Source organism: Neodiprion pinetum, chromosome 5 (genome assembly GCF_021155775.2).
Source record: "Neodiprion pinetum isolate iyNeoPine1 chromosome 5, iyNeoPine1.2, whole genome shotgun sequence".
NCBI classification, from domain to species: Eukaryota; Metazoa; Arthropoda; class Insecta; order Hymenoptera; family Diprionidae; genus Neodiprion; species Neodiprion pinetum.
Window position 1 is genome coordinate 8,949,090 of NC_060236.1, and position 25,878 is coordinate 8,974,967.

The 25,878-nt window shown below is 35.3% G+C and overlaps 6 protein-coding genes across 25 annotated transcripts in view; 3 read left to right on the plus strand and 3 right to left on the minus strand.

Annotated features, from left to right (window-relative positions):
- On the plus strand, nt 1–3,945 carry LOC124219361 (uncharacterized). 2 transcript variants are annotated; one of them, XM_046626809.2, is made up of 5 exons: nt 1–140; nt 620–701; nt 822–1,034; nt 1,162–1,247; nt 3,895–3,945. In XM_046626809.2, the coding sequence occupies exons 1-5, from the start codon at nt 138–140 to the stop codon at nt 3,931–3,933; spliced, it is 423 nt and encodes a 140-aa protein (XP_046482765.1). In that variant the 5' UTR covers nt 1–137; the 3' UTR covers nt 3,934–3,945. The 2 variants fall into 2 exon arrangements, with proteins under 2 accessions (XP_046482765.1, XP_046482764.1); XM_046626808.2 differs by lacking the exon at nt 3,895–3,945 and adding an exon at nt 3,813–3,881.
- LOC124219359 (p53 and DNA damage-regulated protein 1) lies at nt 1,449–10,979 on the minus strand. Of its 11 annotated transcripts, none has more exons than XM_046626803.2 (7): nt 10,827–10,956; nt 3,948–4,040; nt 3,475–3,681; nt 3,135–3,256; nt 2,897–3,018; nt 2,670–2,746; nt 1,449–2,458 (listed from the first exon to the last, which is right to left on the minus strand). In XM_046626803.2, the coding sequence occupies exons 2-7, from the start codon at nt 4,030–4,032 to the stop codon at nt 2,337–2,339; spliced, it is 735 nt and encodes a 244-aa protein (XP_046482759.1). In that variant the 5' UTR covers nt 4,033–4,040; nt 10,827–10,956; the 3' UTR covers nt 1,449–2,336. The 11 variants fall into 11 exon arrangements, with proteins under 11 accessions (XP_046482759.1, XP_046482760.1, XP_046482761.1 ...); XM_046626804.2 differs by having other exon boundaries at nt 3,811–4,040; nt 10,827–10,955; XM_046626805.2 differs by lacking the exon at nt 2,897–3,018 and having other exon boundaries at nt 10,827–10,958.
- On the plus strand, nt 4,080–5,769 carry LOC124219356 (decapping and exoribonuclease protein-like). Its single transcript, XM_046626799.2, has 4 exons — nt 4,080–4,384; nt 4,584–4,807; nt 4,944–5,311; nt 5,492–5,769. The coding sequence occupies exons 1-4, from the start codon at nt 4,083–4,085 to the stop codon at nt 5,705–5,707; spliced, it is 1,110 nt and encodes a 369-aa protein (XP_046482755.1). The 5' UTR covers nt 4,080–4,082; the 3' UTR covers nt 5,708–5,769.
- LOC138190996 (G patch domain and ankyrin repeat-containing protein 1 homolog) lies at nt 9,103–10,435 on the minus strand. The gene has a single exon (XM_069136202.1). It carries the CDS (start codon nt 10,232–10,234, stop codon nt 9,107–9,109), a length of 1,128 nt encoding a protein of 375 aa, XP_068992303.1. The 5' UTR covers nt 10,235–10,435; the 3' UTR covers nt 9,103–9,106.
- Pex23 (peroxin 23) lies at nt 10,928–21,452 on the plus strand. 8 transcript variants are annotated; one of them, XM_046626756.2, is made up of 26 exons: nt 10,951–11,299; nt 11,434–11,559; nt 11,797–12,028; nt 12,731–12,913; nt 13,005–13,157; nt 13,252–13,344; nt 13,439–13,619; nt 13,887–14,110; nt 14,192–14,395; nt 14,478–14,656; nt 14,742–14,874; nt 14,965–15,191; nt 15,477–15,608; nt 15,717–15,873; nt 15,965–16,127; nt 16,240–16,343; nt 16,435–16,577; nt 16,768–17,116; nt 17,236–17,386; nt 17,487–17,686; nt 17,753–17,962; nt 18,396–18,497; nt 18,699–18,834; nt 18,911–19,102; nt 19,406–19,617; nt 19,690–21,452. In XM_046626756.2, exons 3-26 carry the CDS (start codon nt 11,804–11,806, stop codon nt 19,738–19,740), a joined length of 4,104 nt encoding a protein of 1,367 aa, XP_046482712.1. In that variant the 5' UTR covers nt 10,951–11,299; nt 11,434–11,559; nt 11,797–11,803; the 3' UTR covers nt 19,741–21,452. The 8 variants fall into 8 exon arrangements, with proteins under 8 accessions (XP_046482717.1, XP_046482712.1, XP_046482709.1 ...); XM_046626753.2 differs by having other exon boundaries at nt 11,470–11,559; XM_046626758.2 differs by having other exon boundaries at nt 10,951–11,152; nt 11,470–11,559.
- The window catches only part of slif (cationic amino acid transporter slimfast), a 17,494-nt gene continuing 11,929 nt past the window's right edge, over nt 20,314–25,878 (minus strand). For both annotated transcript variants that reach the window (XM_046626779.2, XM_046626780.2), the window contains exons 3-11: nt 25,594–25,722; nt 24,935–25,195; nt 24,550–24,836; nt 24,220–24,457; nt 24,019–24,121; nt 23,758–23,918; nt 22,987–23,153; nt 22,805–22,913; nt 20,314–22,683 (exon numbers count right to left, since the gene is read on the minus strand). In XM_046626779.2, the coding sequence (XP_046482735.1) occupies nt 22,553–22,683; nt 22,805–22,913; nt 22,987–23,153; nt 23,758–23,918; nt 24,019–24,121; nt 24,220–24,457; nt 24,550–24,836; nt 24,935–25,195; nt 25,594–25,722 (1,586 nt within the window). In that variant the 3' untranslated portion in view covers nt 20,314–22,552. The remainder of the gene's footprint in view (nt 22,684–22,804; nt 22,914–22,986; nt 23,154–23,757; nt 23,919–24,018; nt 24,122–24,219; nt 24,458–24,549; nt 24,837–24,934; nt 25,196–25,593; nt 25,723–25,878) is intronic.

The following is a 25,878-nucleotide window of genomic DNA, read 5'->3' on the forward strand; positions in this document are numbered from 1 at the left end:
TTTGTATCGGGTTTTTCGATGTTTATAAAGTGATAGTGGGAAGTTTATACAGATAATCGTAATTCCATTGAGATATAGTTTAATGACAAGCGTGTAGTGAGTAGTACGCGTATCTCTGTCTTACAACGATATATATCATGGTAAGTTTGAAATTCGTAATTTCGTAACTGCCGTCTCATCTGTTTTATGATTTTCAAAATTTCAACGTAAATAGTAATTGTTTTTCTGAAGCACAAGAATGATAGGATATTACTGAAGAATCCTAGACCATCGGATCACGCATGAATATTATAATATATCCATAAACACAAAGTTCTGAATAACACTTGACAGAACTGTGTTTGGTTAAACTATTCGTTCTATGTTATCTAGTCAAGCTTGCGATAACGTTAATGTAACAAATGCGTCGAAAAAAGTTGTCTACTTCAACCTTTGGAGGTACATGGATTGACAACATAAAAAATCATGAACATCATTTTACCAGTGCTATAATTGACTTATTAAAAAGATGCCCATGAATTTATGTTCATATTTAGTATTAACATTATGAACTTCAACTTCATTGTGTGGGTCAGGTTGAAATTCATTAGACTTCAATAGTATTGTCATTGTATTCTAGGATCAGCCGAAGATTGAACAGATTGTCGAACCCAAAGACCATTCGAAGAAGGATCAAACCTTCAGAATGGTTCACAGATATTGTAAGTAGGTAAATGTTAATTCACATTCAACGAAAAATGTGTATTTTTCCCCAATATTTATAATTCTAGATCTAGACATGTTGAATTAAAATGGACACCAAATACTCTTTCATGAAACAGGTACAGAAATCAGGATGAGATTCACGAAATGTATGCAAGATTATAATGCTTATGAGAACGTTGATGCAGCAGCGAAATATCTGAGATCGAAACCTTCCTTACTAGCAGCTTTAATCGCTGTGACCTTTGCAGTCGGTCTTCCAGTACTCCTGTTTACTCTTTTCGCAATAACAACCATTATCTGTACATTTACAGTATTTATACTTATTGAAGGTAAGCGCGGATAAATTTACCTTGTTGACTTGTAATACAATCATTTCATTGACCTATTTACGAATATTTCTAGTCCTTTCGCTCCAAGTGATTAGCTACGTTTTATTAAATTATATTTTACTCACAGGGACAATATTGGCATTCGGAACTATTGTCTTATGTGGAGTGCTGCTGTCTATAATAACGTCAATACTGATGCTCGGAACATGCGTGGTACTAGCTTATTACATCTGCCTTCAAGTGTGTAGTGTGTTTAAAAAAGTTTGACAATTTTGTGGTTTGTAGCTTTTACAGTTTCTACATGATGTCAATAAGATATTATTTGGACAGAGCAGAAAAAGCGAAATTTACAGAGATCGATTGTTGCGACAGACCTTGAATCAAAAGTTAATAAATCATTTTTTAAGGACTGAACACTACTTCAGAGGTTTTATTCAGCTCGAATTAGGTATTTGAAAATAGTTTCCCATCTACTTTGTTCGAGCATAAGATTTTACCCATATTGAGAAGTTACTTTTGAGTAAAATAGTACCCCTAAAAATACTTTTGAATATTCCTTCTTATTTACATATCATATCATTGATCTTGCAGCTCTAATCCCTCTGTATTATTGCTAGTGGGTCTAAATTACATTTGGAAATTGTACCTAACTTTCTATAAATATAGAAAAATTAATCTCGCTTTCACTATGAATATTTAGCTTTGTCCAAAAGCCCGCCGTGACAAATTGACATCTTGTGCTCCACCTTGCTAATTATTTATGTGTGATGATGATTACATAGTTTTTATTATTACTATACTGTGCTTGGTTGGTTTTTAATCGCACAACAGTTTATTATTTTCGTTTACATAGTATATAAAGTAATATAACCAGATCTAAGAAACCTTACAAGTGAACTATAGCTCCAAGATATTAGTTATCGATTTAATTCCTTTAATTTTACCCACCTGTTATCGTACTTATGTAATATATTGTTTGTCTTATTGTTTTACATTTTATAGTAATGTTTTAATAAACTACATACTGAACTATTTGCTGACATACGATCAAAATAATGTAAGTTATTTAATGTCTTTTTGGATATCAGATTGTTTTCTATTCAAGTGAATTGAAAAGTGATTTACCTAAACAACCTTTTACGAGGATAATCTGTACAAAAATCATGTTTATGAATTCAATTTCATACTATCACTTACTGTGATATTGTCTGTGACACACACATTCAAAGGTTAATTCAGTAATTTTAGATTAATTCCTGAACTTACTTATTCACTGCATTATTTTCTTTTTCTTCATTGTTATCAGAGGACTTTTTTTTCCACTGAAAGTTGTATTTCTTTCCATAAAAGGTCGCTCAGCTCATTACTCCCAATATCGTTGTGGAAAGAGAATGTGTGAATGTAGCTTTTGCCGTCTGTAACAACTGATGTTGGCTGAATGTAAGGAATATAAACTACAAATCTATACATATCGGGAAACCAAAATTTTTGTCTGATGTGACCCACAAAAGCATTACTAATCTAACATATACTTTCTACTGCCACCGAATTTTTTCCCAGCTCTTAGTTCTCCGACAAATCATCTATAAAATACCTACAATGAACCAATATTTTTTTGTCATAAACAAAGGATACGCCCCTTTCTTGTTTGGTCGAGTGCACCGTAGTCCCATCGAATCCTCGTAAATTTTTTGTATAGGTTGAATTTTTTTCTGGAACAGAATAAACCTACTGTAGAAGAACGTGTTTTTTAAATATGAATCAAGTGTCATATCAAATATATTTTCAATAACAACAATCAATTATAAAATAAGAAGGAATATTTGAAAAGTTTACACTGATTTATAAATCCGTATACTTACTGTCCAAGGTCCAGGATGCACCGATCCTTCGTGCTAGGTTTGATTACCCTCATTTCATTGCATTTTCGTTCAAGGTTGTAATTATTTTTAATTATTTTATTCCTCTCAATTTCTAATTCTTTCTAAAAAAAATAGTATATACTCAAACTTTGTGTGATAATAGCTAGGTCAATGATAGTGATGGGTAAATTTGTTCAACACCATTACAGTCTTTGAATGTAATCAAGTTTGTACTCACAAGTTTCTGATTCTCTATGTTTAACTTGGTTGTTTTTTCTTCAAGAGCTTCCTTGTTGATATTAAGTTTGTCTTTTGCTTCAGAAAGCTGAAGATACAGATCGTCAATTCTGCGCTGATCCTCTGTAAACAAAATAATAAAGTCAGCCACGGTAGTCTAATTTTCATCATTTCAACAAATATAAACAGAAAATCGGTGTGGAATACCAGAGTTCATTAATTAATCCGGAAGTTGGGAATATTTATACAGACAGCCACCACTCTCAGATTAAAAAATCCTTACAAAGGATTCCACAAGGTTCAAATTGCAACAATACGTTTCTTACTGTTCAAATACTAACCAGTCAAACGCACATTATTGTCCGGAACGAAAAAATCAGTAGCTGACATATGCTGGGTGATCATCTTGCATATCGCCGTGCTGCTGGGACAAGGATGATTTTTTTTATGTTTCATAATATCATTCATATTTATTGATATTCGTAGCCAAAGACGCAAGAATGAATTTGTTTCTCTCAGAATTGAGCCGTCCTCAAATTTTGGAGTGCCTGGAATAGTATTACTGTGATAGGTATACACCCGCAAGACAGATCAACTCATTTATAAACAAGCATGACGAATCGGTAATTTTCTCGACTTTCATTAACTCTTCATAACATTTGGATTGATCAAATTACAGAATAAACACAGTAATTGCAAAAACACCACTTGGAGGGCCGTTGATCCGTCATAATATTTTTAAACTGAAGTTTGTTCCATAGCTATGCAATATGTATGGTTTGGACTCCACTGGAATATAATGATTTCAATATACTTTCACGCCATCTCACGGATCTTGGTAGAAGCTGCAAATTATCTGTCAGAATTGGCTTTATTCCATGCAGTGTCAAGGTCGCCATTCTTCACTCTGTAAACAAACGAAATACTGATCTTGATCATTTTTTAAACAATGGAAACCTCGAGATTTCGCATCAACAGATCTTGGAATGGGGAAGGTTTTCCACATTTTAGTAGACCAGAGGTATCCGGCTGCTTTAGTCTAAACGAAAACAGAGAATTTCTGCCAAACACTGTGCAATTGAAATACTTCAATGCATCACCTTCGGAGACTGTCAAATTTGACCTGAAAGTGGGTTATGATTTGGTTATACGAAAAACAGCCGAAGCCGATAATGAGAGATTGGATCACTTGTTACGGTGGATTCTTTTGAATTGCCACAAGATTCGTGCTCCACCTGATTCCGATCGATGGTTTGAATTTTTCAAAATAAATTATTCGTCACAGATTTAATGTTTCAAGCCATTTTTCGTATCGCATTTGTGTGTTGCTAAATTTAGATCAATTTTTACCCAACAAATTGTGAATAAGAATAGAAAATAATTACTGCAAAAAAAATTTGAAACTTTTTCATGCTTGACAATGCTCTTTGTAATTCTTTATCGATTGCAGGTTACAGCCTCATTTTGTATGCTTCCGGGGTTTACTGACAATGCTTTGGTGTACTCCATTTGAGAAACAAGAGGGATGGATAATTTGTGCATCGAAGTGGCAGGGCACGATATACCTTTGCGCCTTTGATACAGAGGAGAAAAAGCTACGAAGAAGCAACATATCTAAAAAGCAGTTACAATTCATGTCCTGGGGATTCAAATTTGAGCAATATTTACTGACTGGTATAAACAATTATTGGCGTTTATTACAATATCATTAATTTTTATGCTTTTCACCATCCGACTTCCTTCTTCTTTCTCAATTAGTACTGTGTACTATTTTTCCAGATTTAAATTCAATGAGTTTAGGATCTTACAGATTCACCTGGACAAGCATCAGACACTTCTAAGCCTGTTAATGAAGGTGAAGAATTTTGCTGTATGTTCACATCCCGCCTTGGCAATAATAGATTATTGTATGGCGCGGAGATGGATGGGGTTTCATCCAATGAGGTTTTAAGAGAGCCGATTGACTGGAAAGGGGTTAAATTTGTGGAACTGAAGACAAGTCGAGTTATTGAAAACAGGCGTCAGGAGGAAAACTTTAGAAGATACAAGTTAATTAAATGGTGGTGCCAAAGTTTTTTGGTCGGCATCGAAAACGTTTGTTGTGGATTCCGAGATGACGATGGTATAGTTAGAAATTTAACCAATTACAGCGTACCAGAGATGACTAGAATGTCAAAGGTGATTAAGTTTTATAAAGAATCCCTCTGATATCACAAAACAGCATGTTTTTCAGAAGCATCGTTAGTGTTAAGTTTTTAGAAAATCTTTTTCAAGTATCAATAAATGTCTGAACAAATTTCGCAATTTTATTTACAAAACTTTGCGTAATTTGTGTTAATTATACCATCATTGTTACAGGGAATTTGGAATGCTTCGGAGTGTATGAACTTTTGCAATGAATTTTTGAATTTTGTCCAATCAGTAGTTACAAAAGACTATAACGAATGTGTCTACAAATTCGAGTGGGTACCAGGGAATGATGTGCAGGTTCATCAGATGGACAGTGAATCTAAGTACTCTTTCCTTCGTCCATGGTTCATCGATGAAGCCAAAGTACAAATGATGAGACGGTAATAGGTTATTCAAAGCTTAAGAGACAAAATTGTATAAAAAATAAACGTGGTTATTCACTGTGACATTTTATTGAAAAGTTTAAATTTTTACAAAACAACACCCTTACTTTTCCAATAACTATAAACAAATAATAAGATGCAATGCTTGCGTTTATATAATTTTTCTCAATGGTTCCGCAACCATAAGTTTCTTTTCTTAAAAATTTAAACTCTTTCAGCTTCTCTCTTCCTATGACTAGTTACAAATAACCAGGTATTTTATATTACCTTTATTAACTTACTATCGTCAAACTTTTCGATCTGAATCTCTTTAAACATCAACCATTCAAAGACTTTTGCCAAGAACTTGATTTACTGCTAACATTTCTTCACGAGACATTGGATTTAGCATTAGTCCTGGAACAGACTGAGTGTGCTCTAAATCACGAAGCTGGTTCACTTTAACTCTCAAATCACTTCTAATTTTGTTGATTTCAACATCGCACTCTCTCTGATCTACAACATGGAAACAACTTTTGAAATTAGTTTGCGAATGCAAAGGATTGTGCTGAATTGACTTGTCTCACATTTTTTATTTTTTCACTAAATTCTACCTTTTGCAAGCAACTCTTGAGCAGAGTTTGTTGACATTTTTATCAGCAAAGGTCCAACAGCCATCCAAGTTTTATCAAATTTTTGATTCCGCAAAGCCCGCTCCCCCATTCTATCATCATTCCTTCGTTTATCCAGTGCAACAATTTCCTGCCTATCCATCAATATCTCTTCAGCCTTGGCCTCAACTTCTTCCAGATATTTCAATGTCTTCTGCTCGTCATTCATTGCGTAGTCTTTGTTACTATGTGGGAAACAGATGATAATGCTAAATATCACAATCGTATCAATAACAATCTAACAATTACTCAGATTATTGCATACGTCTTTTTGAGTACATTGAACATATTTTCATTCTTAATATTTTTGAAAATTTTGGTGAAAAAATCTACTTGGTTTATTGTCTCTATTCTGAATGCGATTACCAATCTTATAATTAGGTGTAATTAATCCTAACAAGACATGGAAACAATAATTAATATCAGTTTACAACTTCTTAAAAATCGCAAAGTAGCGCATCTTTTTGTACATATATTGTAAGAAATTAAGTGCTTACATCATCCATTCCAGTTGTACCACCAGTCAATGATTCTTTTTTTCACTTCACCAGAAAGGGAATATACTATAAGCTTTGTAGAATAAAGAATATTGACAATAGTAAACGTAATGCATGTACCGAAAGGAATTATGTTATGAAATTTTAAAACAAAGTTCTTAAGAGGGGATCCCAGTCCGGAAATTTTCAAAAATCAATATTTTCTCTTTTATATCTTTGAAGTGAAATGCTTTAAGCGTATTTTGAACCCAAAACAATAGAAAAAATCTAAGAATTGACGAAGCTGCAGCCATTGAAACGAAACAGTGAGCATCGATATTCGATATCAGTTGGTTGCGATTATCTCGAAACTACATTTCTTAATGCAGTATGACTGATACCTTGAGTAACAGTCACACTATTGATTTGGCCTTGTGCGTTTATCCTCGAAACAGTAGGCATTTTCAGTTCACATAGGCTCTTGTTATTTGGACAATTCATTTGTTAATAATAATGAAATTACCGTGTTTCTTTAAAGTGCAAAGCGGAGGTCTTGCCTTCAAGAGGTTGTAATTTGGACAATTTTCAAAATTTCCACACAACTTACGTAAACCGATAACCAATAACTTATAATTTAAGAATCTTTCTTCTTTTCACATAAATAAAATTTATAACCTTCAGATATCGCACCGATTGGGCACCCACGTCCACAGGGCCGCTACACCATTGCTTATACCACAGCCTGTTTTTGATATTTTTACACATAAAAAATCACACAAGTTCACAAATATATGTAATAAATCTTGAAAAAAAGTTAATTCATTAAGACTGTTAGTTCATTCGTAAAAAAAATCATGATTCCAACTCTTGAAATGCGGCTTCCAGACTGAGAATTCCCCTTAATTTGTAGAATGATGCATGTTGTTTCAACGAATGATTTTCTGCTGAAGTCTCAGATATTAACAACATGGTACATTGTATGAAGTGTGACTGTTATACCTATAGTAGAATACATGGACTAATGTATCAAAAAAAAAAAAAAATACAGCGTAATTATTTTTCATCTTACACTGCCAAATTCTTCATGTTCAGTCTTACAGTATTGGGACTTTCCAAGATTCTATATGGCAAGAATACATAGTTGAAACATATGATGTAGGCACTTCACTATTTGGGGTGCGTTCGAATTGAGCACTTAAGCGCTTTCAGTACATACATGTAGATATACATCGACGTATAAACTGCTATAGGACGTGGCTGTCACAGCTCTCAAAACGCCCAAGTTGAACACACCCTTGAACTGTAATCTCAACTGTCTCTGCTACGTCACTATTTATATATTGTACATAGCAGTTCATACTAAATCAACTATCACACCATTGATTTTTAAACAGTAATAAAATACACATCTCATGGTTGTTCAATCATTGAATATTAGATTCGAGAACAAGTGGTGTGAGAAAAACCTGTTACTCGTGTCGTTTGATCTTATATAGCTTCTTTGGTCAACATCCCTTCTCCATCTTCATTTCATCGTGTCGAAGTTACAATTTTAGTTACGTTATTGCAATGAGGCATATTGAGGCAAGCCGTTATTTTTGAGATTATAACTATTTGAATTTCAGTAAGCGGTTATACTTATATTTTGAAGACTTATCTCCTTCAAAGTCCTTGTAACATGGAAAAATAGTGAATAATCAACGTTTCATTACAATGACATAACCAATTTCAGCTTCGTGTTTTTTCAACGTTCTCCTAATGACTCAATTATTCTAAAGCAATTGTATTGCTTTTTAGCCTTTTTTCACTCCTTCATCAATCTTTTCTTGATTTCTGTAGAAGAATTCATATCTGATGCTCCGCACTTTTCTTAAGAACCTCAAACTCAATATCTTGATCTCCATACGTCAAGTTTTGTTCCATAATAAATTTACGTTGCCTCAATATTCACATCTCCTTGTCTGATATTTTTTTAAATGGTCAATATACGAACGATCTTTGTTCAATGTCAACTAAGCTGTAGTGATGACAAATTTGTTTTTCCCCTTTTATAACTGACAACTTATTCAATCAATTCTTGCAAACAAATGATAACTGAATTCGAATGTTTCTTTGAGAAATACAGGTAATTTCTCTTTTCTGATATGAAAGTAAGCATTATAATAAACTTTCTTGTGATCTTACACTTGCAGGAAGCTATTGCAATTCAATTGAATAGTTAGACATCTATCGCAATGCCAGCAGCAGCTGAATTATAGCTGAAAATGTGCGAATTCAAGACAATGCTATTCGTATCATTCGATCTTTCATAGCTTCTCTGGATAATAATTTTTCTCTATCTTTTTTCCTTAAGGTCTTTGGACGGATTATCCGTACTGGAGAGACTGCAGACACATCCTCTGGCTTAAAATGAGTTATTCGAGCTTCTTTGTTATCTCCTTGGCCAAGACCTTTACGATCTCTTTTAAGAATTGTCTTGATTGGATACTTTGCGCCCTGCCCCGAAGGTCCCAGCCCAGTTTCTTCGTCCCATCCAGTATTTAAAAGCATTTGATACCCTTTGTTTTGTTTCGCTATCCCATATGCAACACAGCGCAATTTTGGTTTAGTGTTAAAAATGTGCAGTGTCGAAGACTCATGCTGTTTAACAGACGTTTCTTTGAAAGCAGTTTTACATATTTCGCAATAAAACTCGAATTTTAAATTGTTGGCATTTTGTTGAATGGATTGTAGCTCGTTTTTAAATGACCCCTCTACTTTCGTTATTTTGCCACGTTCATCATCACGTAAAGAAACAATGTCAGACTTATCGTGTGACAAAGTTGGGCTACTTTTAATATCTTCAGGGTCTTTCTGACTATTTTTCTTCCTTAGTAGAGCTACGATATTCAAATGATTTCTTTTAAGAGCTAATTGAGCTGCTGTCAAACCAGATTTTTCCTTTGCTTTCTTATTCACTCCAAGTTTCAACAGATATTGAACAATTTCAAAATTGCCATTATATGCTGCTGACATCAATGGTGTCCACCCGAAATCGTCCGACACATTGACATACTCTGAATTCAAATGTTTCCTTAAGAAATGTAAATCGTTCTGCTCGACTGCTTTCAAAATTGAGTTTGTACTGACATTCGTTATGACTTTTTGTGTAAATAGAGAATTGCTAGACTTGAGCAGATTACTCTGTTGTTCTGGAGCTATGTCAGATTTGGCCAAAGTATCCGGTTTAAAATTTTGGCAGATGATACTTTCGTAAGTTTTCTTTGCCTCGATTCCTTGAAAATTAAGTCGTCCAGGAAATTTCTTTGCAGATTTGCTCGGTACCTCAGTGGACTCCTTGACAAAACTTTTCCAAGGTATGTCAACCGTAGTTAACGCAACCCAGTTTGAATGCAAAGACATTGCAAAGTGTTGTCGTTCAAACCCGAGGTTATAAATATCAGTTTATTTCGAAAACTGGTGATGCACAGAATTAAAATAAGCAATTTGATGTGTAATTTTGCTAGTTGGTGTTGACAGCTTAAAAACTTCTCTGTCAATGTCCATGGTTAGGAACATTATTACGACAAAGAAGCTTAACATCGTTGGAATGCTTATTTGAATTTTTTACCTTAAAAATTTCTTCGATTTTAGGCTTTTAGTCTCTCATGTCTCTTATTCGGGTCACGAGGCTATGTTTACGACAAAGTGATAGTTACGATCACAATTGCTACTATAAGCGGTGGCCATAAGTCTGAGTACTTCTTAGGGTCTCTACTATCTAGGTACTTCGTGATGTTAACAAAATAAAGTGTGTTCTTCCGGCGGACGCATTTTCGCCCCGTTCTGCGCCGACCATATGGAAGCCATCTTTTTAATAACATCGAATGCAATTATATAAGAATCCAAGATGGCCGTCATATGGAAGAGATACCACGAGGTACACGATTAGTTCTCAAACATGGCTGCGCAAAAGCATACCGTTTCGTTCTTACCTAGAGCATATACTACTCACTCAATACTACTGGAGGCGTTGACTGGAGGAGTTGACTGGAGGAAGTTTCGCGTGTATAGAAAGTGTGGCGGAGGAGTGAAATAGAGCACTTATGCCATGTACAACCTGTCTCTCTTACGTTACAACCTGATTGGTCGATACACGAGCTACTGCTGTCATCTAGCGTATCACTGTGGTATCAACTTTGAGCGGAAACCGAAGGTCAAGTGGATCGTCATAAGCAAAGAAAAATAAAATCCAAACTGACAGCCGCCTTTGAACGATCACGTCTGACAAACCCTCGAAGCTGTCAAACGTCGTCTTGTCGTCGTATCAATACCTGCGTGGTAAGCATCAATAATGACATAAGGACAGAATTGCGTTGTTCTTTACTGTCCGATCGATTCGTTTATTTATGCTAACGTCTACTTTTCATAACTCCAATCCACATAAATGTGACGGCAACCGTATAATTCAAGATATAATAGGTTAAAGTACGTATGCAGCACATCCACTTGCGTTTCCATGGTATTCTTGTAAGAAAGTATTCTATAATATACGTATCTCAGTTTTGTACGACATGAAACATATTCACATAGCGCATATGTATTATTTTTATCATACTTAGAAGATCTGAGACTCCCCAATTCCTATTAATCCGTAGATACTGAAGCTTGTCAATATATTACTCAACACATTGTTGAACGAAGTATTTCTCATCTCTGTGATAAGAATTTAGCTCACTGTTTACCTTGTAAGTAATATTTACACTGACATAAGTAATTACTAGAAATTTTCTGTCAATCTTCGACTATACTTGTTCTAATGTTTCTAATGAAACTTTTAAATTATATCAACTTGCTTCAATCCTAGGCATATCGGACTTTGATAAATTTAATTTTGGAAATTAAAATTATACAGTGCTTTCAATTATTGTTTGAACTTTGGGTTTCTTATTTAAATAATAATTCTTATAATGTTATACATCAAGAGTTGAGATGCCGAGTTCATATTTATACGCTATTAACAATGAGGGGAGAGTATTCGGACTTTCGACATCAGGCAATATGTGGAGAGAATTCATGTACTTGGGACTGGAGTTTAAACAACTCTCCGCAGTGCCTCATTTCATGTGGGCCATTGGTGGCGATCGTCAAGTTTACGTCCATGTACATGGGCTAGATATACCCATTCGCATCAAGGAAGAAACCTATGAAAATGAAGTAGGTTCGTCTGCATGTTACTAATACTTATTAGAAGAAAATCATTTATACTCTGTGTAATGAAAATTTATCATTCTCAATTCATATAGATTTTTCACTTCTCAAAGCAAATGTGTTGAAAGAATCTTCTTACACGATACAACTTTGAGAAAGAGCTCCAGTTGTTATCAATCATCAATTTTGCCATTACATTCAAATTCAGCTTGAAAATTCTTAATAAAAAAAAAATTTCCTCAGCTATGACTCAAAATTGAATATTGTCACTGTCAACATCTTTTATGGTTTAGATTTTATGATATATTTAGTAAAGAAAATTAAGGAAGGACTAAATCGAAGGAAGTAACTTCTCTTTAACGATGGCTCTTACTGTCAGTTGACATCCATTCACAGATTTCTTCTAGCATGACTGGTACTGCTTCAAAGATGGCTACACAAGCATTTATTCCACTTTGAATTTTCTCAAAAACGTGACATGAGGGAAAGTTTTTATTAACAAATTCGTATTTGGCATCAAAACATGCTCATGAGAGTCAATCTATTTTGTAATGATAAACCTACGTAAGAAAGATTTATAAGACCGATACAAACTTTCCTTCTAGATCATTTTACTTTCCTCATTATATCCCAACTCAAGTAATGATTGATAAAAACTTGGATCGTAAAAAGTTAACTGATTTTTATTGTAACTTCTTCTTACTTCAGCGTTGGCTACCCTTGGAAGGTTTTAGTGGGCGACTTCTACCAACAGATAGATATAACTTTTCAAGTCAGGATGGTACAGTGGATCGTAGTCGAGATAAAGTTAAGCTTCCATCTATGGCATGGCAGTGGGAAGGCGATTGGCACATTGAAACAACGCTCGATGGTCAGCCGTTAGATCATGATGTATGTGCAACTTTTTCATATGGCCTTAGTTATTATCCATGTGAATTTCGTATTACCAAGATTGCAAATTCATAAAGAAGACAACCTTTAGGGCTGGACTTACGCAGTGGACTTTCCTGCGACTTATTCAACAAATAAGCAGTGGAAATCATGCGTCAGAAGACGGAAATGGGTTCGATATCGGAGGTACAGTGCAATGAACTCGTGGTGCGCTATAGCACCTCTGCACAAAGATGCTACTAAGGTAACGAGCAACAGTACTGTAGATACAATCTTGTGACAGGCTCAATTTTCTACAAACGACATTGAAACTCTATTTCAAATGTTTGCAACTGTAGGAGCCTTTCATAGATGTGGCTGTTGGTGGAAATCAGATTCTTGGCGGGCATTCGGGAAACATGGTAGTTTGGGCAGTCACGGCCCACGGTAGAGTATGTATTACTATTATTATTCTTAAAGATTAAATATATCACTTTTAAACCATCAATTTCCGTCTCAATATCCCATAATAATTACTGTATTCAGATAATGTTCAGAGTCGGAGTCAGCACAACATCACCTGAAGGACAGAGATGGAGTGCTATTAAGATGTCCAATGGCTACGAGGCTATTCAAGTCAGTGTTGGACCAACTGGACTTGCTTGGATCATACTAACAAATGGAAAGGCACTCGTTCGCACTGGAGTTTGCAGGGAAAATCTTATGGGTACATCGATCAATGATTGAATCCAAGTTCAGATATATATCCAAATAAATATTTTACTTCATTTCGCTTTTTCAACCTCCTCTTACAGCTATTTTACTTTTTGCTCAAATAAGAGAGTTCTCCAACTGATACAAGGATAAATCGTACTATCAGAATGCGACTGCAAAATCTGCAGATTCATATTTCAATCCATAACAAGTAAACAGTATATTTCATTACATCTCAGTTGACTTAGTTACTAATTACTTTGATACATCAATTTCTCAGGTGATGGCTGGGCAGAGGTAGAACCACCGAATGATAAACTCCGCCTAACTCAAGTTGGCGTTGGCATAGATTCCGTGTGGGCTGTTACTAATGATGGTAGTGTTTGGTTCAGAAAAGGTGTTAATGGCCAGTCGAGTATGTTGTGTGAACAGATGGCTACGGGAACTGGATGGGTTGACATGCTGAGTAAAATGGCTCTAGTTTCAGTTTCACCTGATGATCAGGTGATGCTGCAACGAATTTCCAAGCAAACACATGTGGCTGAGAATCCAACACGTTAATTAATAAAGTAAATATGTTTAAAGGTATGGGCGATAGGTCATGACGATCGCTGTTTATATTATCGAACTGGAATCAGAGGGACAGATCGAACTGGAAAAAAGTGGAGAATGATTAACGCACCTCTCCAGCTTAGTAGGGCAAGCAGTAACGCTAGCCTTTCATCTAATAATCGTCATAGTCTTTGTGGTACTCCACAGCAACATCGCCACCAAAGTTGGGGCTCCTTGGTAGAGTAATGATTAATACAAATTTCCGAGACCAGTGAATTTTATTACCTCTGTTCTTGAAGCTAAAGTTTGCATTTTTTAGTCTCGACCACACAGCACTGGGGATGGAGCAGCACTGATCAGGGACTGGGAAGAACAATCTCGATCCGCGCCTACCCCTACATCTTTGAAATTGTTGCAACGAACAAGCGACGGTACTTCCACAAACAATTTGCAACAGACCTCATCCCAGGAATCTTATCTCAATGAGAGTAAAAATAGGTGAATACATATGAAAATAACGTAATATGGTGTTTATGTAATTCAAGTTGAACCATCCAATTTATTTTTCCAAAATACTTTACAGATCGTCAAATTCAGTGAATACGAACGACTTGACTGAAGCTAGTGTTGCTAATATAACAATATCCAATGAGTCATTAACCAAAGGTGGAGAATCCATCGTCGTTTCTGGGAAAGGAATGAGCAATACCGTTAAGGTTAATTAAAACTAAAATATAAATATTCTAAATATTCTTTGTTTTTGCTTCTCATTTGTAACAAAGTAAGTTACTTTGATAAGTTTCCAGGTAAATCCAGCTGCATGGAGTCCAGTTCATTCAGTAGGATCTATGGTTGGTGTTGAAGCACATCCCGAAACAGACGGTAGTGTATTTGATCCTGATTTAACCGGAGATTCCGGTGTTTATGGAGAAGATGAAAATACAGCTGCAATGTATTGGGCCGAATACGACGTTTTATGGTGCAAGATCGAAGCTGGAGCCTGTTTCATTGATCAGGCTAACCCTCCAAAGTGGCGAGTTGAAAACATACTGTTGAAATATAAACCTCAAAGCGCAATAAGATATACATTCGTTTGTTTTCAATAGTACAAAAACAAATTCATCTAAAATGTAAAAATCATTTCATTGCAGTATTTGCTGTTATATGAAATCGTTGCTTTCTTATTCGGCACATTATTATTTTCGACCATACAAGTATGTGATAGAGGTAGCTATGATATGCGTAGAAAGTCTTCTGTTAAACAAAAACGAAAACTATAACAATATTTTACTTATTCAAAATTTAATTCGTATTATAGGATGGTAGAGGGTAATGGCACTACTTGTGGTGAACTAACTGAACCATGGAGGGAGCATATTCTCTGCAATCTTAAGAAGCGGCTAAAAGATTTGGATGTGAATATCTTGTCATATGAAAAAGCGATTGAAATGTGGGTTCTCGAAAATAATCAATAACATTTTTAAATTTGAAAATAATACGAAGAGAATTGTGAAAATACGCTCAACGATGGGTAAAATGTGTATATTGGTTCGTCTAGGTCATCCTGTGTGAAAAATGGTGATGCACGATGTCAATTGAAAGGGAGCAAAGCGTATGAAGACTGTGTTCTAGAATTAGAATGGATTAGCAATACAAGCGGTTACGTGGATTCTGGTACACTTACCATTTTGAATACAGACGGTGCAACTACTATGGTAAAACAAATTTTTCACAATAACTGATCCTTTATTATCATTTATTTGTACTTGATATACAAAATGTATAATTTCCAAATTTCACTTTCAGTTGCAATTCCCGATATCAGAAATAGTGTGCGTGGTCTGCTGCAGTGAGCCAGGAAACCCAAGACTTGCGATACACACTCCTAATTTATCCCGCTCAAAAATTTTAAGACTGCAATTTGCTAGTGATACTGAAATGGAAGATTGGATGGATAATCTTACTACAGGCAAGACTAATGAAAAAATACAAGATTAGGCCAATAACTCTATCAGTAAAATACAAGTTATGTGGAAAAAATCATGATACTTTCGATTCCTAATTGATGATGTTTATTTCAGTCTCGTGCCAAATAAATAATCTTCACGGAAAGCCGGGTCCAAATTCGATTTGGGCAACCACTGGTCTTGGAGATGTTTTCGTTTATGACACAGAAATGGCTGAGGTAATTTTTCTGTGAATAAATTTTGTAGTCAAATAATTGGTACACTTGAATGTTTCAATTTCACAAACTTTTCTTTCCTGATTCATTCTAGACTAGCCAATTAGTCGACGGTGTTTATACACAGGAATTACTTACATCTGGAAACCAATTACCATTTGAAAGCATTTTACATAATGGATTCGGACCTGGAAGTTCTTTACATATGTCACTTTGCCTTTACGACGACGCAGACAGGTACACATATTTTTCTGGAATCATTGTTGTACTGAATAATGTTCTTTATTACTTGCTGCAAGAAAAAGTTTATTTCTAACAAAAAAATAACTATTTTGCAACAAATTGAGACAGATTTATTGAGATAATGAGATTTCATAACAACTGGTTGTTAGATTTGAACTAACAAGAATAATTGACATTACAACAGGTTGGCAATAAATCTGGTTTGTTATACAACAACGACAATGAAGCAACAAAAAGCAGCTGAAGGTCATGACATAGCTCTTCACTTCAATCCCCGATTAAACGAAGACGTGATAGTGAGAAATACGTATCAGTCAGGTCAATGGGGCGACGAAGAAAGAGTTGGAGTGAGTCCGTTGAAGGCAGGCTCCGATTATACCCTGAAATTCGTCTGTGAGGAAGGGGGGTACAGAATTTTTATTAATGACATCGAATATACCTTTTACAGTCACAGAATACCACCAGAGAACATAACGCATCTCCGCATCAAAGGGCTGATGACATTAAGTAGTGTCTGTTACAAAACTAAATCTGTAAGTGAAGCTCATTAATCCCTTCAAAACATAAAAATAATATGAAAAGTATTGTATTTGTTGTGTCCGTCTGTATAATACTAATGTTCAGAATTTTACTTATTTTCTTACTGTTGCAGGTAATCATTGAGCCAATAAAAATATTTTGGAGACAAATGGGAGGACATTTGAGGAAGGTGGAAACGTGTAGTGTTGGAGTAACATGGGGAATAGGATACGATAATACAGCGTACGTTTATACGGGGGGCTGGGGTGGAAATTTCTTAAAAGGTTATTGAAGCAACTGCAACGAGTCTGCAGTGTTACATTTGTACTAGTATACTTATTAATCGATATTTATTACTCAGGTTACAAAATTCGGATTTTTTAGGTTTACGGTCTAACAATACCGGCATCAATTCAATGGTAGATACGCACAACTACTTTGTTTACGAGAATCAACGTTGGAATCCGGTTACCGGTTATACATCCCATGGATTACCAACCGATCGGTATATGTGGAGTGACGTAACAGGGCGTCATAAGCGAACGCGAGAACATACCAAAACTCTTTCAATGCACTGGCAATGGGTAGGGATAAAATTTTTCATTTAAATTTAACAATTTCAACAATCGTGAATATTTTCGTTGAATTAGATATCAGACTGGATAATAGACTTCCATACTCCTGGTGGTGTTGATAGAGATGGGTGGCAATATGCAATGGATTTCCCTGCACAATACCACGGTCGTAAGCAGTTCACCGATTATGTAAGAAGACGAAGGTGGTTTAGGCGTTGTCAATTGAAAACTAGCGGACCTTGGCAGGAACTAGGAAATACAAAAATCGTCGACATCTCGTTATACGTAAGCAAAATCATCGGCGTATGTTGTACAATAACCTTCATTTTATCGGTAACAGCTGTAGGTGCGTTAATCGAACAAAAAAATGGGATTTAAAGTACTAATATGTTACTGATTTAAATATACTAGTATTACTGAAATATATGTACAGGTCAGATCCATTTCTAGTTAAAAAATAGTATGCATTGTTCTTTTTTTTTTTTCTCGCTTAAGTGCACTGTAGAACCATCGTATCCCTGGCTTTTACTTTTATAAGTTAAATATGATACTGAAATCGAATTCACGTATTTGAGAACGACTTATTTAAATGTTTTAAACATGAGCACCATGGGGCAAATGATTAATTATAAGAATTCATTTCATGTACTATCCGCATTCCAGATGGCACTGATAGTTTACAATAGGGTCTAATTATTCCTAATTTGTGGCATCTTAGACAACAAGTAAACCAGGTGACGACGGTTTCATAAACGTGTGGGCTGTTGCTGCCAATGGGGAAGCATTGTTCAGGCGCGGTGTTTCAGAATTGTGCCCATTAGTGAGTATAATATTCTGGTTAACTTTAGATAATTGCAATAATCTCAACGTGATAGCATACAAAGGCTCCCATTATTTTCGTTGTGAAAAAGCTTCCTTATTAAAAAATATCCCAGAATCTAAATGATGTGTAGTTTTTTCAAAATTAACCGTTACAACATATCTGAGTATGATGAAAATTCATGACTTTCTCTATTCCCAGGGAGTTTCCTGGGAACATATACCCAGTGATCAGGCACTGATCGGTATTAGTTGCGGTCCAGAGGGTCAAGTTTGGGCTGTTGGTAAAAATGGAACTTCATACTGGAGATTTGGAATATCTTTAGCCAAGCCGACTGGTAAATATCTCCTCACAGATCTGTCTACTCATTAATATCAATGGTAATTATGATTGATTATTAATTATGATTTCAGGTGAAACGTGGCAAAATGTAGAGCCTCCATCAGGGGCCCAGGTGAAACAGATTTCAGTCGGAAAAGATGTAGTTTGGGCGCTGGATACAACCGGCCGATTATCAGTACGTCGCGAAGTTAGAGCGAAGATTTTTCCCGAAGGAACATACTGGCAAACTTTACCAGCCATGCCAAATGATCCAATCCATATCGGTGCGAGAAAGTATTTTTTACAGACCTTTTTCAATTTTCTCTCGTTTTCTTTCGATATCACGAAACATTGTAGAAGCACCGTGTTGGAAATGCTAAGAGGTGCAATTACACAAATTTATGCTAGCTTTTTTTTGTTGTATTTGTTCGGCAGCTCTGAACTTATCTCAATGAATCTACCTTTACCTGCTTGGAGTTGGAATTTGTTATTATGTTATCAAATATATCATGTATTCAATAGTAGCATATTAAGTAGCGATGTTGTAGCACTTTTTTTCATTTATTGCAATAATTTTTTTGTTGTAGCAACAATTGTTGAAAAAGATAACATAGCAGACAATTGTTGTATATTCTACACAGATACTTTTGTTCCAACTGCCAAACAAGGATTTCGTCATGTATCTGTGGGTAGAGAAAAAGGTCAAGTATGGGCTCTCTCTGGAGCTGGCATTGTTTGTCGCAGAATAGGTATAACGGATGAAAATCCGGCTGGAACAGGATGGACAACTGGTATTGGTGTAAGTATAGATTTGTCGTTATTCTATTAATAATTTTATCAACCGTCCACTTTAATAAATTCGTTTCTTTAGGCAAATTGGCAGTATATAAGTGCTGGTGGCCTTGTAAACCGGGCACAATAACGCCAGTTATCATTCATCGCAAAAACCATTGAAGTAAACAACCAAAGGGAATAAAGTTGCAGTAAAACCTTATTGTTATCAACTTCGATCGGTTCATTGATCCTCTTTTCCACTTCAGTAACCTTTCCCAACGACATGTGAGAGTACCTAATCAATTTCATCATGGACCCACACTCTAGTCAAGGATATAACATAACTCCTTTATTTTAAAAACATAAATCCAGAGCCGTTCATAAAAATGCATTGCTACTGTATTTAAGGAATTATCACGGAATTAATGTACATACAATACTCCAATTATTCGAATTGTTATAGACCATAACTGTCAGATATACAAGCTATTTTTATCATTGCTATAAGATTCAAAATAATGATCAAAACGTATAGAAGCAACAGAAGATCATTCAAATACAGATCATGAATTGTGACGGTCAGAAACTTACACAGTCAGCTTATAAAATCATCTGTCGGCAAAATCAAGCTTAAGGAACTAGTGATAGTTTCGGGCTTAATAGTTTAGTCAAGATTATATTAGCATAATGTAAAAATTGTTATGTAACACTTTTTCAATGGAAATGGAAAAAGTCTATTGCTAGTACGTTCTGCTCGTTGAATTTAAAAACGCTTTTAGGATCAATTATTTTCTGAAAAAAGATAAGACACCGAGATAGAAAGATATGATTATGCAGTATTATTATGCGACGAATTGATCAGTTATTTAAAATGATTCTGGATTTTAACCTTATAATCTCAAAAAAAAGACTTGAATTTTTTTACAAGCATAGTGATACTTGTCAGGTACTTCGTTTTCATATCCATACCTTAAAAAAAACCTATTTTGTGATAATAATTGAAGAAATATTTCAGGTACACCTACCTAGTATCACCGTAACAAAAAAGTTAGATTTCATTGTAAGAGTTTATAGTACATAGGATCATTTATCGGCTGTTGAGCATGAGTGTGTGTTGAGCATAATGAGCAAAGCCGATTTTAACACAAGTCCACCTAAGTAGATCTATCGTTTCAAGTGTATATGTTCAACAATAGGTGACCCTGTAAATTCAAAGGATAGAAGTTTTCTTCATTTTTTTTGTAGCAAATCGGTGGAGTAATTTTGATATGATAGTTAATTTGGTAGTTATTTCATCATATTTTTTTTTATTAATTTATAATCTAACACTCGCTAGGAGATCAACGAATGATTCCAGTCCTCCATATTGTGTGATGCCACAGTGTTTCGCTACCAGTCAGTATGGAATAGGAGTGTCAAGAGATCTGAGGATTTAGTCATTTTAAGTTGAAGATGAGTGAGTTTTTGAATAAACTGATACCGCGATTTTCTTTAAATGCAAACGTACGACAATTCGTAATTGCTTCCTAAACTTTGAATCATTAAGGCACTTCTATTCTTACACATTGAATCATAAAGACAATATTTTTGTGTAAAGTAATTTTATTTTTGCTATCAATATTTATTTTCGTAATCAAGAATTTAGAATCCTAATATACTTATGGAACATAATCGAGCATGTATGCTTCTGAGTTGAAATACGGTCGTACGGCTGTGAGTTTCCACCAAAAAATTTGTTTTACATAATTTATCTTTTACTTCATCATTGTACTATGCAATACAGTCAAATTAGCATTGCTATTTTGACTGCGAAAAGAATAGAGTTTTAACATGAATAAAATGAATGAAACTATGGCAAATGACTTATTGAGTACATATTTCTCATTGAAAATATAGCAAGCAATTATCTTAAAGGGGGGGGACTTTGGTGAAATTTTGTTAATATCGAAGTTTTTGTTTTTTTCAATGACGGAAAGAGATGCATACGCGAAAATTCCTTTCTATAAGATTTAGATTACGATAGCATGACTTCTCCTGATAAAAATTTCAATCTTCTGCGAAGAATATCCATAAAAGAAGATTGAGTTTGTTCTTTAGGACATGTACTGCTGTTATCTAAATCTTGTAGAAATGAATTTTCAATTACATCTCTCTTAAAGTCATTTCCGAAATGAAAAATTCAGTATTATGGAAATTTCACCGAAGTCCCCCCTTAATAGAGATACATTAATCTTTTAATGGGATTCTTACATTTAGGCTAATACTAAGTATATACGGTTGTATAAATACTCAAAGAACATAACACTAAATTTATTTTAAACCTAACTCTAATAGCTATGCACCTTTTCAAGTGGAGTACTGAAAAATAAATATTATTTATAATATCAATATTTTCCGATATATTTGACTTTTTACGGATAAAATGTTTCGCTCAAAATTTCCAATCGTTTACCTTTTAGAATTCACTCCTGCGATCAGATTAGAAAGTTGAATGTTGCCTAAATTCTCAAACAGTAGATACAGTTTTTTATTTACATTCATTTTCACTATTCGGTAATGATATCAGTGCATGGGGTCGATACATTTCGCAGCATCAATTAAGTACTATTTGTGTACAATTTAACACATAATGTAAATGAAAATGTCATTCTCTCATAAAATAGCATTTTAACTAATTAACGGCTGATTTCACAAGTCCGGTACATTTTAGCACGGTTAGTATCACATATTATTATAAATAATGTAAAAACTTTACGAGTTCTCTGATATGTGACAGATTTTCTTAGAAAACTTTTCACAGTTGTGTTTTTCTTTATACGGAGTTTCTTCATTGCGAGTTGCATTAGTATGATAGTGAAATCTTGAAAATAATATTAACTCCATATTCATACGTCATGCATACAAATTGTCATAATATCTTTTTTCCACAATGCGTTACGCATAATATCGGGAATCCTGTTCTAAAATTTAGTACCTTCCGAAAGTTTTTTATCTTGACTTTCATTTCGCTGAACTAACTCTTGCCTTTCGACTTTATCCTTAGCACCTTGGACGCTGGTATTGATTCCATATGTGAAGTAAATAACAAACCCTATGAAAAAAAAACATATGTATGTATATATTTACATTACTTCCGTATTCTTTCAGATAGTTCAAAGGTACTCTTGTTTTATAAAAAGAGCAGATTCGTGTAATCAAGTTTTAGATCTTACCAATAAACATCCAACCAGCAAATCTGATCCAAGTGTATACATCCAATTGTAGCATCAAGTAGAGATTAACGGCAATGCTCACGCATGGTATTAGAGGGACAAGAGGGACCTGTAATATGGAAATATCGAACATTGGTATCAATATTATCGAAGCCTAGCAATCGACTCACTGTCTTAATTACCTTGAAGGCCAGTTCGATGTCGAGAACTGGCTGTCTGCCGATGGCAAAAACGATGAGCACCTCAACAAGTACCATTACAGATACAGCTAAGATTATCCCTACATGGCCATTCTGTATGTTTGCTATGTTCTTATCTACAGTATACCCCAATGGTAGTATCAATACACCTGAAACGAAGCAAAAAAAAAAGAATTCAATAATGATTATGCTTGATAAGTACCGTATTCACGCTAGGGATGTTCGGTATCTAAAAAAATTCCACTCATTTTCGCCATGGATTATTTAATTAGTGCTTTGTGTATACTGAAATATCGGTTTCAAAAAATGAACAGCACTTGGAGTAATTAGTTCGAACATAAATTCTAAATAGGGAAGACAAAGTATCGAGATTTGCATGGTAAAATTGTGTTCCTGAGAAAGAAATTCTCGTCGTACGTTGTAGTTATATTTGAAGCACCTTTAGTGAAATAGATTAGACGGCAGATAACTTTTATTGATATGTAGGGTATGTTCACACACTATTTTTACAATACGAAATTTATCACATTTTCGACAATGGCAGCAGGTTTCTTTTGAAGTTTATCCTATTATTATTTTTCAAATCAAAAATTGGTTCTGAGAGTGCTAGTTGAATAAAAGTGCAATTGCCTTCAAGATTTTAGACACGGTTATTGTTTTCACACTCTTCTATGTATATGGCAAATGATAGGTGCAGTGTCACCTGAACTTCCAGTTGATATTTAAGACGACACTAGCCTTATCGCAACTTACCGAAAACAACAATACCCCAGCTGGCAACACGACCAGAGAATTTAGTCGGCTCCTTCAGACCATTAAGATTGAAGATCTGTTTGAAACCAGTCCACAAAGTCAATTCTGGCTCCAGAACGTAATTGTCAACCACGTTACTGTGCGAGGATTCAGGCTGATACCTAAATTTTCACACACAACAATCTTAAGGTACACCGTAAATTGTGACGTCTGTGAGAAACACCATATACCGGCCTTTCAAAAATAATGCAAGCAATTTACCTCAGAATTAAAACACACAAAGCTACAATCGCATAGGCCATAAGTGTTCCGATGGACATCATGTCGATGAGTTGATTTATATTAAATATAAGTGTCATGAAGCCTGGAACGAAGATTGAAAAAAATGAAACAATTCATTATGCAAACAACGTGTCAGCTCTTTATTGTCACGAGAATCTACGTTTTAAGACATAAACTCACCAGAAAGGAGTCCGGAAACCATAGTACCATAAAGTGGAGTCTGAGTCTTGGAATTGACAATACCCAAGAATTTGAAAATAATTCCATCAGTCGCCATGGCGTACAAGACTCGGGGTAAGGGAAACATAGCCCCAAGCATGCTTGTGCATAATGCAAAAACCGCACCGACATTAACGATCCATTTGATAACGGGCCATCCAACTTGATCAAATACGTAGGGAAAAGGTGCTTCCGCATTCTGAAAACGGTGGATAATGTCATTTTGAAATAAAATCGGAACTGCGGATTGTATGGTGCGTTATTGGATTGAAAATTGAATGACTACGTTACCTGATCGTAGTAGGGCCACATCATCGTGAGCACGGTTGAAATGGAGAAATAGGCAAAGAAGACTACGGTTAAAGATATGACGATAGCCAACGGTATGTTCTTCTGGGGATTTTTGGCTTCTTCTCCGGTGGTAGCTATCGTGTCGAAACCCACAAAGGCATAAAAACACGTCGCTGCACCAGCCAAGACCCCATTGAAACCAAAGGGCATGAAGCCACCCACCCCGGCAGTTTCCGTATATTCCGAAGGAATGTCTTCTTGGGCGATGAACCAATTTCCTGGATCGGCTGTATCGAGCGTCGGATAACACGTTGACAAAGAAAGTATAAGGATCAGACACGAGAAAAACATCGAGGAATTACTGCTCGTTGTAATCTCTGGTTACCGTTCATTGATCCAGCGACTATGATCACCGAGAGAGTCAGCAGATTAATGGTGGTGAACGCGTTGTTCAACCACGAAGACTCCCTCACTCCAGTTGCAAGTAATACAGCTAGCAGTAACACCATGCCAAAGGCAAAGAAGTCCGGATATTCAGACAGGAAAGAAACGTTTATTGGCATTGCTTCTCGCAATGCTTTGCTCATCACGTTTCCAACCAGGTAATCAAGGTAGTTGCTGAAACCTCGAGCAACGCTCGCTGTACCTGTAAATCATAATAATTATAAAACAGTGCTCATTCGTGTTTCTAATGCGACTGATGACTGTGCGAGAGCGATTATCACGAAAAAATGATACGAGAATGATTATATTTCTTGGTTTCGGTACTACGGTTAATCATTGGTCGTGTGGTTGGAAATCGATAAAATTCACAAGACGTGATGATTCAGACATTCTCGGAAAAAGAAATCTATCACAGAGATTTGCAAAAAATTAATTGTAGAATTTTGGTCGATAATCACGGAAATCTAAATGGGATTACAAAGAGAACCGAGGATGAAAGTTGAACAAGAATTGAAGAATGATTTGAAAATAGTAGAAAATAGTAGAGAATACACATTGATCCAGATATTATACGTTAAATGAGTATACATGTATAATTACCTATTACGTATTCTAAGATGAGATTCCATCCGATCAAAAAGGCAACAAATTCTCCAACCGTCACGTAGCTATAGACGTAAGCAGAACCTGCTTTCGGTACTCGTGAGGCGAATTCGGCATAGCATAATCCTAAAACGTTGTAAGGATATGGTTAAAAATAGTAACGGAACTTCGACAGCGGTAGTAAACGGAAAAAATTATCGTTCTCGGCACGTTGCTTGGTGAATTTTTCATCATAAAATAAACAGCGTAGATTCATTTCTGTTTGAGAAAATGAAATTATAG

Coding starts and splice junctions, on each gene's coding strand:
- Pex23 (XM_046626756.2), top strand. CDS start 11,804: ATGCCGAGTTCATATTTATACGCTATTAACAATGAGGGGAGAGTATTC. Junction 17,963..18,395: donor TCGTCGACATCTCGTTATAC/GTAAGCAAAATC, acceptor GTGGCATCTTAG/ACAACAAGTAAACCAGGTGA. Junction 19,103..19,405: donor AAATGATCCAATCCATATCG/GTGCGAGAAAGT, acceptor TTTTTGTTGTAG/CAACAATTGTTGAAAAAGAT.
- LOC138190996 (XM_069136202.1), bottom strand. CDS start 10,234: ATGTCTTTGCATTCAAACTGGGTTGCGTTAACTACGGTTGACATACCT.
- LOC124219361 (XM_046626808.2), top strand. Junction 702..821: donor CAGAATGGTTCACAGATATT/GTAAGTAGGTAA, acceptor TTCATGAAACAG/GTACAGAAATCAGGATGAGA. Junction 1,248..3,812: donor TGATGCTCGGAACATGCGTG/GTACTAGCTTAT, acceptor ATCAAATTACAG/AATAAACACAGTAATTGCAA.
- LOC124219359 (XM_046626803.2), bottom strand. CDS start 4,032: ATGGCGACCTTGACACTGCATGGAATAAAGCCAATTCTGACAGATAAT. Junction 3,257..3,474: donor CAATAATGTGCGTTTGACTG/GTTAGTATTTGA, acceptor TTTTGTTTACAG/AGGATCAGCGCAGAATTGAC. Junction 2,747..2,896: donor TGCATCCTGGACCTTGGACA/GTAAGTATACGG, acceptor ATTCTGTTCCAG/AAAAAAATTCAACCTATACA.
- LOC124219356 (XM_046626799.2), top strand. CDS start 4,083: ATGGAAACCTCGAGATTTCGCATCAACAGATCTTGGAATGGGGAAGGT. Junction 4,385..4,583: donor CCACCTGATTCCGATCGATG/GTTTGAATTTTT, acceptor TATCGATTGCAG/GTTACAGCCTCATTTTGTAT. Junction 4,808..4,943: donor TGAGCAATATTTACTGACTG/GTATAAACAATT, acceptor AGGATCTTACAG/ATTCACCTGGACAAGCATCA.